The sequence below is a fragment of the Camellia sinensis genome, chromosome 4 (assembly GCF_055761805.1).
Source record: "Camellia sinensis isolate YWXY chromosome 4, ASM5576180v1, whole genome shotgun sequence".
Taxonomy (NCBI): Eukaryota; Viridiplantae; Streptophyta; class Magnoliopsida; order Ericales; family Theaceae; genus Camellia; species Camellia sinensis.
In genome coordinates this window covers 170,626,620-170,640,592 of record NC_138964.1, presented here as the reverse complement: position 1 = coordinate 170,640,592, position 13,973 = coordinate 170,626,620, and the positions used below count along the sequence as shown (strand labels likewise).

Sequence of the window (13,973 nt, the reverse complement as noted above, 5' to 3'; positions counted from 1 at the left end):
ATCAAATAATTTATTTCTTCTATAACAATTTAATTTTCAAATAAGCTGCTCTTCTTGTTTTTGTTTGTTACTGATCATTCTGTATTTTTCAGTATAATTTATATTGGGGGTTTATATATGAACTAGATGATACCTAAAATTGGATTTTGATTATGTCGTAGGAGGGAGGAGGTGACACTCATGATTTTTCAGAACTGAATGGTTTTATTGATGAAAAAAGAGTACAAGCAGTACACAGAAAAACATCAAAAAAGAGAGAGCTGTGGCATGTTTTTTTACTGAATAGCAAAACAAGATATTGGTAGAAACTTGCATGGCAAAGGATCAAATTCACTGGGGAGGAAGGAGCAGAGTGCTTAGGTTTTTTTGAACAAAGAGTGCTTATGTTGTTAATTCATAAAAACCACGGAGTTGTACACAATTTTTTTCTCATTCTTTTGCTAGTTAAGATTCAGATAATCAAAGGTTAAGGGCCTAAACACATGAGCAGCTTTTGTCTCTATGAACTTCAATTGCTGTTTCAGCAAGTGCATGTAGACAATCCAGTCACCATTTTGCAGAGGACTTGGCATGGGCATGACATAGCCAGCCTCCCCACCCCATGGGAAGTGGTAAGACCCAAACGTCGGCCTTCCCCAACCGAAATCCACCTTTGAGACTGGAAATTGTCGGCCAGATGACACCACAAAAGCCGGTCCATCATCCTCTTTTCCACTACTACCGGCATATATCTTTGCCAGAGCTGGTTCAGGACGGTGAGCCTCTACCCAATCTATTAGGTCCAAGAAATGCTCCTTCGTCGCTGCATTTTCCAAGCAGTCATGAACTGCCTCCGCCACCCAACTCAACGGCTTCTCCTTGAGGTCGCCAACTCTTTCCTTGCCAAACGGAATGGACAAAACGTTCCCAAAGTAAGCATCCATCAGGGTTGCCCTTTTGCTATCTGCATCTGCTTCTCTCAATCTCATTCGTCCATCTACTACAATACCCATCCTGGAAATCTTGCCCCTTTCAGCTTCCCTAGCAGCAACTAGTTTCCACAAAAAGGCACTAAATGCCTCAAGCTTGGTCTTCCCTCGTCCGCTAGTACCATGATTGGCTAATGACTGGAGACGACTGAGTTGATCAGCCTCAATATAATAGATGCGACTTATCAACTCATCGACATTGGGCTTCGTATTTTTGGGAAGTGGTGGTAGGGCAGAGACAGGCACATACATGTCATCCAAGAAGGGATCATACCATCCGGGCTGTCGAGGGCTGAGTATTGATCGTCCGATTGATGGAAGCAAAGACAATTGTTTGTCATGAGCCATCTCTGCCCATGAGACAAGAAACATGTTGGTGGAATAAGCGTCGGCCACCCGATGGTCAAACGTGCAAGCCACCACTAGTCCTCCGCACTTGAGTTCAGTGGCCTGTCATTAAATTTTACCAATCAAACTCTATGGCATTGGCATGCTTAAATGTAATTGCATTATCAGCACTTTTATTGCAGAAAATCCAATGACAAAACATTCACAATATATAGGTCTCATGATGGGATTCTTCTCTTACGAATGTTTTGTAACTGATTGTTGTGTGTATTTTTTTGGAGAATTTCTGTTCACTTGAAAGACCAAAAAGAAAAGTTTATCAACTTTAATAATTGAAGTGATAAATTTTTTTATGATTTTGCAATTTTTTTTTCGTTTTTCTACTGATTTATAATTTTTCGTATCTTTTTTAGCATCATTACTGGAGTATAAACTAGGGGAATGAGAAAAATTGGAAACTTTTTGTGTGTGTGTGTGTGTGTGTACATATTAAATAATTTATTAAACTAATTGTTGATTTACAAAATTCAATATTCAATTTTGAATACTTAATTTTTTATTTTTTATTTTTTTTTCAATTAAAAAAAACATATTACAAATACATGACAAAATTAAGATTTTTATTATTAATATTGATGAAATTTTTCATTAATTTATAATTTATTTTTGAAACTTCTATTCTACTGATCTGTTATTTTTTTTAGATTTTATTTAGGGTAAATTTCACTTTATCCCTTATGGTTTGGCTCATGTGCGGATTACACTCTTTTTATTTGGAAATAACTACATAGTCTATTGTGGTTTGTAAATTGAAATGCACAATTAAGCCCATAATGATTTAATAAAAAAACTTAAAATATCTCTATATATAAGTAACATAAGTTTGCGAACTACGAATATTTTCATCTTTTGTTTGGGAGACAAAATGTACTATAACCCTTGTGCTTTATTCAATGTGTGATTTACCTTTTGAAATTTGAAAATGACCATCTAACCCCTTGACGTATTTCACGCTTCCTGTTAAATTGGATGAAATGTTTAACAATGCATTTCAATCCACAAACCATAAGGGTGCTATTTGGTTATTTCCAAATGTGAAGAGGGTAATTCGCACATGGGTCAAACCATAAAGTAAAATTTGGTTTTTTATTTATTCAATGTTAATTTTAGAGAATTATTACAAATTCATGAAAAAATTTATAATTTTAATTATTAATATGCATAAAGTTTACCACTTATTTGTAATTATTTTTTAAAACTTACCTTGCATTGAAAATTCCCCTTTTATTTATGGAGGAGGAGGCCCGTGCAGCTCACCACAAGTCTCGTTTCGATAATTCAAATTGTTTATTTTGTTGAGCATTTTGTATATTTCATCCACACAAAAAATTAGCTCGATTCAATAATCATAACTTATTCAATTTGTCACGTTAAAAATAAACCATTCATTTTTTTGCTGATAAACATTATAAATTAAATAAGTTACGATTATTAAATTGACATAATTTTTTTGATGAATGAAATAAACAAAACACTCAACAAAATAAATAATTCGAATTATCGAAATCGATCCGTAACAGACCCACGGACCCAAACAGCATAATCTGCCTCACTTATTTGTGTATGGAAACAAATTCATTTCCTTGCATAAGACGAGTGTTGATTAATGAAATATGCATTGGGTTAGGACCAAACACGGGTAGCACCAAAAGAGCAAGTCAATATAAAAATGAAAAATGTTATGATAGTGCCCTCCATATAGCTAGGGATTCTACATTTCAAAATTTTCTATTTTCTTTTTCAAATATACTCATAATCATTATCATGTATCAAAATTTATGTATTTCAAAAAAAAAAAATAATTTGACATATAAATTTATGTATAAAAAAAAAATGTATCAAAATTTATGTATTTCAAATTTACATATAATTTAATAATTAAAAATAAATTGGGATATGAAAATAAGAAGATTTGACACAAACGTTGATTTAACTCAACAATTTTTTTTTCATTATTTTTGTTAAATTGTTTTTCACTAGAGATAAATGTATAAGTCCCACATATGTACTAATGTGAATCTATTGTCAATTTTATTTAGTGATAAAAAAATTTAATAAAAAATCCATTCATATATTAGATTAATGTTTTGTCAAAGAGTTAGCTTCATTATATTGACATTTACATTTTTAATGGCATTTTATAGTTTAAGTTAAAAGTTTGTTAATGTGTACTTTTATTGAACATGTTAAGAAATTTAAAATATCTTTATAATATTTATTATATATACTTTGAGAAAATATTCCACTCATGTGTACTCTTCTTGAAGGGCATTTTTTTCTTTGAGCAAATCTTTCAAGAGTCTGAGAAAAGCAATAAAATTAAATAATATTTCAGTCTTCGCTATTAAAATTTCAGATTTTTCCCAAATAACTACTAAAAGTGAAAATTCAGGTTTGACAACTCTAATTTTATTTAAAATATTTTTAAAAAATAGAATATTAACTTTAAACTCACTAATATGTCCCTAGTATTGAAATACATTTGTAATACAAATTTTACTGAATTTTGGATCTGTTTGATAGTAAACCAGATACAGATTTTCTTTACAAACACAATAATATTACACACTATTAAAATTAGAAAATTTTAAAATACTAAATTCATTATAGAATTTATGATATCAAAGTATGTGTTGACACCTTATTTTTACCAATTTTAAGAAAATAATAAATAAATAAAAATATTCACCTTATTTGGTTTAAATTTTCTGAATTCAATTTTTTAAAAATTAAATTTTTTATTTTTTTTTTTGTGTTTATTTAATTTTTAGTTAATTTTTTAAAATATTTTTAAAGAGAATCTGAAAACTAATATTTTCATTACACAAAATAGCTTCTATACAGTTAGTTTTATATACAACAAATGTAACTCTAGTTACTAATTAACTAATCTAATAGTTACTAGTTAACTAACCTAAGGTACAGTTATAACAACTTTCTAACTAACTAACACATCACTATATGTAACACATGCACCACTATCTCTAACTGATCTGTAACAGATTTGTATAGCTTCTGCTGTATCAATCTGCTGCAGAAAGGAGCTCAGCTCTGTGGCTTCAACTACAGCTCAACTTCTCTTCTTCTGCAGCTATAGGCTGATCTGTAGCTGCTGTTGCAGGGACATTATCAGGCCCCTTCAAGCTGATGGGAGAGGGAAGAACCATAAGCTTGGACTGAAGATAAGTAAAGCGGGAAAGAGACAGAGGTTTGGTGAAAATATCTGCCACCTGATCAGATGTTGGAATATGACAAATGGAAAGTTGTTTAGCAGCTACTCTTTCTCTAACATAGTGATAGTCCACCTCGATATGTTTAGTTCGGGCATGAAACACAGGATTGGAAGACAGAGATATGGCAGATATATTATCACACCATAAAGTAGGAGAAGGAGAAGGAACATGCAATTTAGAGAGAAGCATGCCAAGCCAACTTAGCTCAGCAGCAGTGTGAGCCAGTGCTCTATATTCAGCTTCAGTGGAGGATCTAGCCACAGTAGGCTGCTTTTTCGCAGACCATGAGACCAAATTAGGACCAAGAAAAACACAGAAGCTAGTAGTGGAACGTCTATCCAGGGAATTGCCAGCCCAATCAGAGTCTGAAAAGGCATGTAGTGTAAGAGGTCCAGGACTAAATTGCAGACCATAGCCAATAGTGCCTTTGAGATAGCGGAGCAGTCGTTTAACCATAACAAAGTGGTGAACAAGAGGTTGGTGCATAAATTGACAAGCAAAGTTCACTGCAAAAGCAATATCTGGTCTGGTGATGGTTAGGTATTGGAGGCCTCCAACAATACTTCTGTAGAGAGATGGGTTGGAACAAGGTAAATGATCATTAGGAGAAGAAGAAGGTTTAAGAGCCATGGGAGAAGAGTATGGCTTGCAGTCAGCCATATTAGCTTTTACAAGCAACTCAGAAGCATACTTTTGCTGAGATAAGAAATAGCCCATAGGAGATGAGGACACAGAGATGCCAAGGAAGTAATTAAGCAACCCAAGCTCCTTCATAGCAAAAGCACCATGCATTTGAGTAATCAAAGTAGTGATATAAGCACCATCACTACCAGTTAACAAGATATCATCAACATAAATGAGGAGAATGGTAATGGAGTCTGCTGTCTTCTTGACAAACAAGGATGAATCACAATGACTAGAGATAAAACCACAAGATAGTAAAAAGGAAGAGAATGTAGAAAACCATGCCCGGGGAGCCTGTTTAAGACCATAAAGAGCTTTATGCAATTTGCAAACCAAATTAGGATGAGAAGCATCAATGAATCCTTGAGGTGATTTTTTTTATTATCTATAATTACTTTGTTAGCCAGTAGAATTATTTTAAAATATTTTTGAAATCACAAAAATTAGCAATTGTGAAAGAATAATGTTATATGTACCAATTAATATATTAACTAATATACTAACTAGTATACTAACCTGTTGCAGAGACATTATCAATTTTTAGCAATTTTTTTTTAATTTTTAGATACACTTAATATAAATACAATTAAAAAGTATAATATTTGTAAAAAAAAATTTAAAAATCACTAAATACCAAAAAAATATGAAAATTTAATATATTTTTGTATTGTTGTGTATTTATTGATATTTTTAAATATTTTACCTTTTAGGTAAATCTAAGTTAGGTACATCTAAAAAGTGAAAAAAAAATTATTTAAATATTAAAAAAATTAACTTAAAAAAAGTAAAAATAAAAAATTCAATTTTCAAAGCATTGAGTTTAGAAAATTAGAGCCAAACAAGGTGGTTTATATTTCTTATTATTATTCTTTAATTTTACAGGATAAAATGGGGTTTACTATGAGAATATATTGTGTATATATGGCATTGTGTATATAAGGAAATACACACATTCTCACATTTACAAAATCACATAAAACATTTCATGTATAATATATGGGAGTTTTATGCATAGCTCTATATGGAAAACTCGAATTGTACAACAAGCTTGTTGGGTGAATATCCAAATACATGCCGAAAACACATTCAATACCTTTATCCAAATTGCCGATCAAAAAAAAAAAAAAACCTTTATCCAAATCTTACTTAGAAGAATTCATTTAAGATAGAAAAAGTGACGAAAAAAGAAAATATGAAATTGACATAAGGAAGCAAATTTATGCTCTTTTGTTTGAATTGCACTAGGTTGGGTCAGTTCATTAATGTGTCTCCATGAAGATATAGAGAGATTGAGGAATACACATTAATTTCCTACTTTTTGTTTCTAGTAATATTTCAGTTTATTCCAACAACATTGACTCTTAATTCTGGAGTAGTGAAGCTGAATTACTAAATTGTATGGACAAGGGGAGGAAATCTTGTAGAATATTTAAACTTTGATTTGCTTTTGATTCTGTGCTTTGTTTTGTAGTTTAAATTCACTAGTCATGAGTTTTGATATGTTGGTGTACGAGCACGAAATATTCTTCCCGTATAATCCTGTTGATCAAGATTGCGCTCCTCCGTACGTCGTCACTTTATTCCCTGAAAACACAAACGTGAGCTAGCCGGCGGGTGTGTGCTGGATACCTCTCCGATGCCTAAGTCAGCAAAATAGACAAATAGAAAAAAAGCTCTGTATGTTCGGGAATCAAAGTTGGGTTACCTCTCCATGGGTGATATTGTGAGCTTTTATAGGTTCCGCGTGGCACAATCCTAGTATGACTCTTACTCCTCTATGTAGAGTCCTCCTAGGAGTCATACTCCTGAAAGATAATGCTTATCCTTCTACACCCTCCTCACTGCTTAAACCAAGTGAGATGGTTTTACCATGGTCGGATTCCAATATGATTGAGGTAAGCATGGCTGTGCTGAGCCGCAGACTACACCGAGATAACTTTAGCTCAGCTCTTCCATTCACTGCTCTTACCCCGGTTTCTCCCAGTGCTAACCATGGTATGTCTCGACTGGGATAACCAACAACGTGGTCTCGACCGAGCTTACCGTAAGCTCTTTGGGACCGGAATAACTTTAGGCCTCTCTTGGACCAGAGTAACTTTTAAGCCTCCTTTGAACCGGAGTAACTTTACGGCCTTTTTACTCAGCCCTTCGTACTGTGGCCCATAACGGCCCATTACCCAACTCGGCCCAATTTTCATATAAATTTCCCTCTCAGTTGGTTACATAGTTTAGTTGTGTAGTTCGACTCACACGGAATATATTGAGGGAAGAGTCTTCGTTTAAATTTAAAAATCAGTAATTTTACTAATTCACACAAAATTGATTTTATTCAGAATTAAATTGTGTAGTGAAAATTGAATTGGTATAATGTAAGTTCCACATAAAATAAATTTAAATCATAGATTGATTTTCTATGTAAGATTGAAGATAAAAAATCTAGTGCTATTTAAAATGAATAGTAGGCCTTATAGATAACGGGTTAAGTATCCCATTTGATCAGTATGTTATAAGAGAGGAAATGATTGGAGCCCACAAGATGAAAGCAGAAGAAAAGACATTGACTCTTTCCATTCTACATATGTAATGAACGATTTTCATTAAAAATATTATTTTAAATTCAAAAATTATTGTACTTATGTAATATACATTATAAATATGCAATGGGGCTTGCTCAGGATCTGTTGCTGTCTGAATTTTCTATCTATTGCTGTTTGCTGATGTTAGATTCTGCTGCCTACATTCTGGTGTTTGATAAGAGGTGTTGCTGGGTGTGTTATGGTTCCTGTGCTGTGAAGTCTTTGGGGCTGTTTAGTCTTGGTTCTATCTGTTATGATCTGCGGGTTGATAGGAGAGGAGGAAATGCAATACCTGAACCGAGACCACCCCTTGCTTCTTCTTAGGCACCAGCTTACCTTCAATGCTGTCATCAGGATTGTAAAAATTGAGACCTTGAAGCTCTACGTGGGCAAAAGCTTCAATGAAGTCCACTCCACGGTTGTTGCAGAGAAGCTGAGGTTCACCCACAGTGTTGTGCACAACCTCCCCAGCAAATGGATAGTAAGAAACTAAAGCTTGAGACATGGCCTTCTTCAAAACATAGACCATGGAGGCAAATGTGAACAACAAGCCCCCTTCTTTTCCAGTGAGTCGTGTGGTGGTGGTGGTGGTGGTGGGATTCTTGTAACAGAAGAACACAGCGACGTCGACAGGAGGCAAGAGCAAGTCAAGGTTGGAAAGCGGTAGCAAATGCTCCTGCATCGGCAACCCCGCTGCCACCACTTCCTTCTTCCTCACCTCCACCACCACCAACTCTCCCTTCCCACTCATTTTTTGTTTATTTCAGAGAGAACTGGGTTGGGGATATGGGAGGCAACGACGGAAAATTTATAATGGAAAAATGCACCTGCACATAATACAGACATGGGTGGGCCTTCTCTACGTTGGGAGATATTCTATGAAACGTACCCTGTTCAGTGGAAAAATGCACCTGCACATAATACAGACAGAGATGGGTGGGCCTTGTCTACCCTGTGCCTCAATTATCACGTGTGTTTTTTTATTTTATAATCGAGTATCGGGGACAGCACCCATTCGGAGTAACGCATCTCGACTAATCTCGGAACCCTGAACCGATCGACTAGGCAAAGACACAATGGCTAGCCAATTGGGGATGGGATTTGAACTAGCACTACAGGAAAAGAAGGCTACTGCAACGCTTCTTTTATGGCGTTTATGAAAAACGCCATTATAGATTATTTAAATACAACGTTTTTAAAAACGTTGTATCAGATCTCAGTAAAACGGTACCGTTTGGGTCAACTTGTGAACACCGTTCAATGCTCCGTCCCTTTCAAAGCGTCTCTCCGTCAGTCTCACTCTCGTCTCCCTCTCAGTCTCACTTTCTAAACTCTCTCAGTCTCACTTTCTAAACTCAGATTCTCTCTCGCTCAGAAACCCTTTCGATTTGAAGCTCAAAAACTCCCCACTCTCACTGATTTGAAACGCTCGATTTCAACCAATCTTTCTCGCTTGATTTCAAACACTTTCTCTCGCTCGATTTCAAACAGTCTCGATCTATTTCAGATCTGTCGATTTCAGAACCTGTCGCAGATTTGAAGCTCTCCAGATCTCGCTCAATCGGTCTCTTTTTTTTGTTGCAGAACTCAAATCTGTAAGTTTTTATTATATATGCATTTTGTTTGTATGAACTCAGATCTCTGATTTGTCATTGTTTTGAGTTCATTTTTTTGGATTCATTGTTTTGGATTTGGTGGATGTATCTCACCTCTCTCTCAAGCTATTAATGTTTCGTTTACATTTCTCACAACGGAAATAATAACAGTTTGATTTTTAATTTTTATTATTAGAGGGAGAAAAGACCTACATTAAGATAAAGGAAGACTATACATGAAATATTATTGAAATATTCAATAATATTGAAATATTATTGAATATTTGATGTAACAAACAGAGTTAATTATTGAATATTATTGAAATATTCAATTTGATTTGTAATTTTTAGTTTGATGTAACAAACAGAGTAATTAATTGAAATTTTGCTTTTCCGTTTTTTGTAACAAACATCACCATTTCCTCTCGTTTGACACAAAGTATGTGTGGTTTTGCAGTTCTTTATTCATCCCCTTTTTCCTTTTTTGCTTTGCCTGTTAGGCTATAGTTTGTTTGAACAATGACTTAGTTGTTCAAATTCTATAATGGCATTTTTGTTCTTCAAATTCGGCTTCAACAATTATTTATGTCTCCAATTCAATTACATGAGCTGAAATAAGAAACTCTGAAGACTAAATAGATGAAATTGTTAGCTCAGGATCAAATAGAAAAAGAATAGCAATGGCTTAGAGAATAAAAGCAAAGGCAACTCTGTATATATTCATCTCTTTCTCTGGTGTTTTTGCACTGCACCACTGGTCTTTGTTTGTATATATTTTCTAAATTAATCTGCTGGACATATCAATTAATCTTTTGGTTTCTAGAGTCATGTTCAGGCCAGTCTGAAACTACATAAACATAAAATGCAGTGGCCCAATCATGAAATCAGGCTTGAGCTTAATTTCCTAAGCTCAGACCAAAAGGAAATGAAAATGGTAATGATGCAAATTTAACCCAAAACTACTTTAAAAAAAAAAAAAGAAAAATTTTGTAACAATTTTGATACAAATGATAGTTAGATTAAGTGGCTTGGCTATGAATTTCGGGGTTCACATCTTCGAACTAGTCCTTTTATCATAAATGAATTGGTGGCGGCAGTGGTGGTAGTGAAGTGACAGTGGCAGCAGTAGTGATGGTAAGGTGGAGGTGATGATGGTTATTGAGAAAGTGACGATAATAGAGTTTTGAGTGAAGTGACAGTGGCAGCAGCAGTCCTTTTCTTATGAATTCACTGAATACTTTCAGTTTTTAGTGTTGAATTGTGTTGTCAAACAACTCCTTAGCCCTAGTGAAAGCAAGAAAGAGATTATGCCATGTGATTAACAATGTAATGCTTATACTTGATAAGAGTTGATCTTATAAGAATTTGGTATTTTGTTTTTTGTTTTTTCGAATTTTCTTAGAGACATAAATCATTAAAGGGTCAACTGTAGTTGCTCCCTTGTGTGAAAAATTTGTCCCCTTGTCTCTCTCCATTATTTTGAAATGGTTCTGCTACTTCCGTTCCAAGAGAAACAAAAAACATCCAATATTTTCAAGGATTCCATTTCTAATCGCTTAGGGGCAGGGTTGTTCATGAGATCAATTACAGGTCATGTATAATAAAGTAAGATGCGACAGATTTCTAATATGTAATGCATGATGAATTATCATTTGTTCACTGTCAACTTATTAGTCTAATGGGACTTATGTTTTGTTTTTGCTTCATATTTCAGGTAGAACTAATTGATCCTGCATTGAAGGGAACAGTTAATGTGTTAAGATCATCATTTCTGATCCATTGTTTTGCAAGGAGTCAAAGGTGTGTACATGTGCTACTTTCTGAGTTTCTGATCATCATTTCTTTGCAATTGCTTATGAAAATAAAGCTTGTGGAAATTCTACTTGTTGTATTTCAATGTGATGATGTGAAACACTTGAAAAGATCACTTGTCAGTTTGGTGTACTTGTGAGCTGGAGCCAGGATTTGATCATGTATACAGCAGGATACTTTCTTTTTTTTGGTTTTCGTTACTATTACTTTACGATCAGAAACAACTGTTTATAATATGGCCATTCTCTTTCTTGGTCGCATTTTGAAATGTTGACTGACATGATCTGACTTTGTAATATGAATATAACCAAAAGTAAAGATCATTTTTCTGATGCTTCATAATTCATATGTTGGAGAATGTGGTACTTGGACTTGACAATTTTTGCATTGAGATTACTAGAAGTAGAAATGTAGCAACAATGACGTTATGTATTACAGTCGAGTTTGTAGCGATGCACATATTCTATGGTATTTATGTAACTTTAACACGTCTCTATTAATAACTAAAGTATGTGTACATATGTTAGATCCGTTGATGGATCTGGTTGTTCTTGTAGAATCTTCATTAGAGATACCTAGTTTTTTTTTTTTTTTTTGATAAATAGAGATACATAGTCATTTTTTATGAATCTCTATATCATAATCTATCAAGAGCATTGTAGAAACTATTAGTTTCTTCATTAATATGCTTCATGCTAGAAATGCTTCTAGTATGCTTGATAGTTTTGATTCAGGTTGCACCACCGGGATGCAATAATCAAATATATGTCTGCCTACTTTAAACCAAGCTAACAATTGACTACTCAAAAACTTTAGATGATAGTGTGGCATGTCTTAGTTGCTTTTACATTTACAAATGGATCGGCCCTTCTTTCCCAATTGGTTGTAGAGCCTTTTTTCTATTTTCTGTGTGGTAAGTCTGTCTTGTTGAAGCGTTTTGCTTGTTTAATGAGTAGTGTTTTAAACCTTGATAAATACTAAGCTTATATAGCTACAAACTCTCTTTTTGATAGGTTTCCAATCATCCAATGTAAAAGGCTATATTGCTTGCAGCAGCTAAAGTAGATGATTATGGCCAAATTGCTTTTCTTGTTATCTTGCAATTTCTTGATATTTTAGAATAATTGGGCTAGAAACTTCTCTAATCTACATACACAGAGAAGAAAAGTTGATTATTGATTAACTATAAAACTTCTGAAAAACCACATCAGCCTCTAACTATAACCAACTCAAAAAAATCAGAAAAACTTCATTATGATTTCTGCTCTTTGGAACATATACATCTCCTTTATCATGTTTTGGCACAATGTCACATTGAGCTGGGTTCAAATGAAATACATTATAAAAATCATGTTGAACAACAATACCTACGTTTAGAAGAAATTTGTACCCAGTGAAAGAATGATTATCAAGTAAATTCTGGTTTAAAAATTTAACGCAAGCATGAAAAATGTTCCAATTAAGATAACATGACACGATATAATATAAATATAAATATAAATAAACACAAACAAATAAAACATAACAGAAAAAAACGATTATAAGATTATTAAAAAAAACCATAAAATAAAAAAATATGTATGAAACAACCACAATATGTTTGAAAACATATATACACATGATGAAATGAGAAAATGCAGGCATGAGGCAATAATGATTGGCGAAGAATATATTATATATGCAACAACCAACGTGACAAAAATAGAAGATTTTTTTGTGGTTTTGTCCTCGTGTTTTTTAAGTACTTTCTACTCTCACTTGTGCTTTCTTTGTTTTGTGATTTTGAACATTACATTTCATTTTGTAAATGAACCCTGGGTTTGCAGAAATCAGACTCGAGGCTTTTGACAAAGAAAGTTAAGCCTTATACTGGCACATTTTTTGTAACATACATGTCAATGATTTCTTTTTCTTTTTTTTTTTCAAATTAGTAGAGAATGGTTTTAAATTATGGACTGAATGGTGATTTTGATTTGGATTATTGCAATTTTGTTTCTTATTTTTCAATATTTATCATGATTTGATGACTTTATAATCATATATACCTCAAATAACAATAATATAAAGATCTCTCGTAATGCCCCCTTTTTGTAGAAATACGGAAGCTAGTGGTTCAAGACATCGGATAATTATTTTCTTCAATTAAGTGTCTCAAGACATACTTAAAAGCTTAGAATAGTTTATTGTACTCTTATTATTATCATCGTCATTTTTTTGTGTGTACTTGGTTCATGTGCATGAAATTTTGAGCCTTTTGGAAGATTAAATTAGTTGCAGTCTGCACTCCTTTTCATACATTGTTCAATTGGAGCATTAGAACAAAATTATTTTAGATATAAAACTTCAGATGTGGTTTAGTGCACATCTTAAAACTATATCAACTTGCTTTCTTTTTCCTTTGTGACTTCTAATTATTTGATTTTTTTCTTCTTCTAGAGTGATGCAGATAAATTGAATAGGAGGCTTGTTCGCTTGAAGTCAACAAACCGTACTCGAGAAAGGTTGAGGCGTGATGGCTTTTTGGGATTGTTTGGACACAAGGTTGATCTTTTAGATTACCATGAAAAGAAGCTACAAGACTTGGAAGTCAACAAACCGTACTAAAATTTTTTTTGGTTGTCTTGAGTTTCTAAAACTTAATGTGGGCATGGAATCATTTGTTTGAATTGCGTCCTATGGAAACAATGTGTTACTGGT

The 13,973-nt window shown here is 33.6% G+C and overlaps 1 protein-coding gene across 1 annotated transcript; it reads right to left on the bottom strand.

The window, feature by feature from the left end:
- Positions 1-274: 274 nt before the first annotated feature.
- On the bottom strand, positions 275-8,718 carry LOC114302969 (coniferyl alcohol acyltransferase). Its single transcript, XM_082923008.1, has 2 exons — positions 8,162-8,718; positions 275-1,418 (listed from the first exon to the last, which is right to left on the bottom strand). The coding sequence occupies exons 1-2, from the start codon at positions 8,618-8,620 to the stop codon at positions 441-443; spliced, it is 1,437 nt and encodes a 478-aa protein (XP_082779134.1). The 5' UTR covers positions 8,621-8,718; the 3' UTR covers positions 275-440.
- Positions 8,719-13,973: the final 5,255 nt, after the last annotated feature.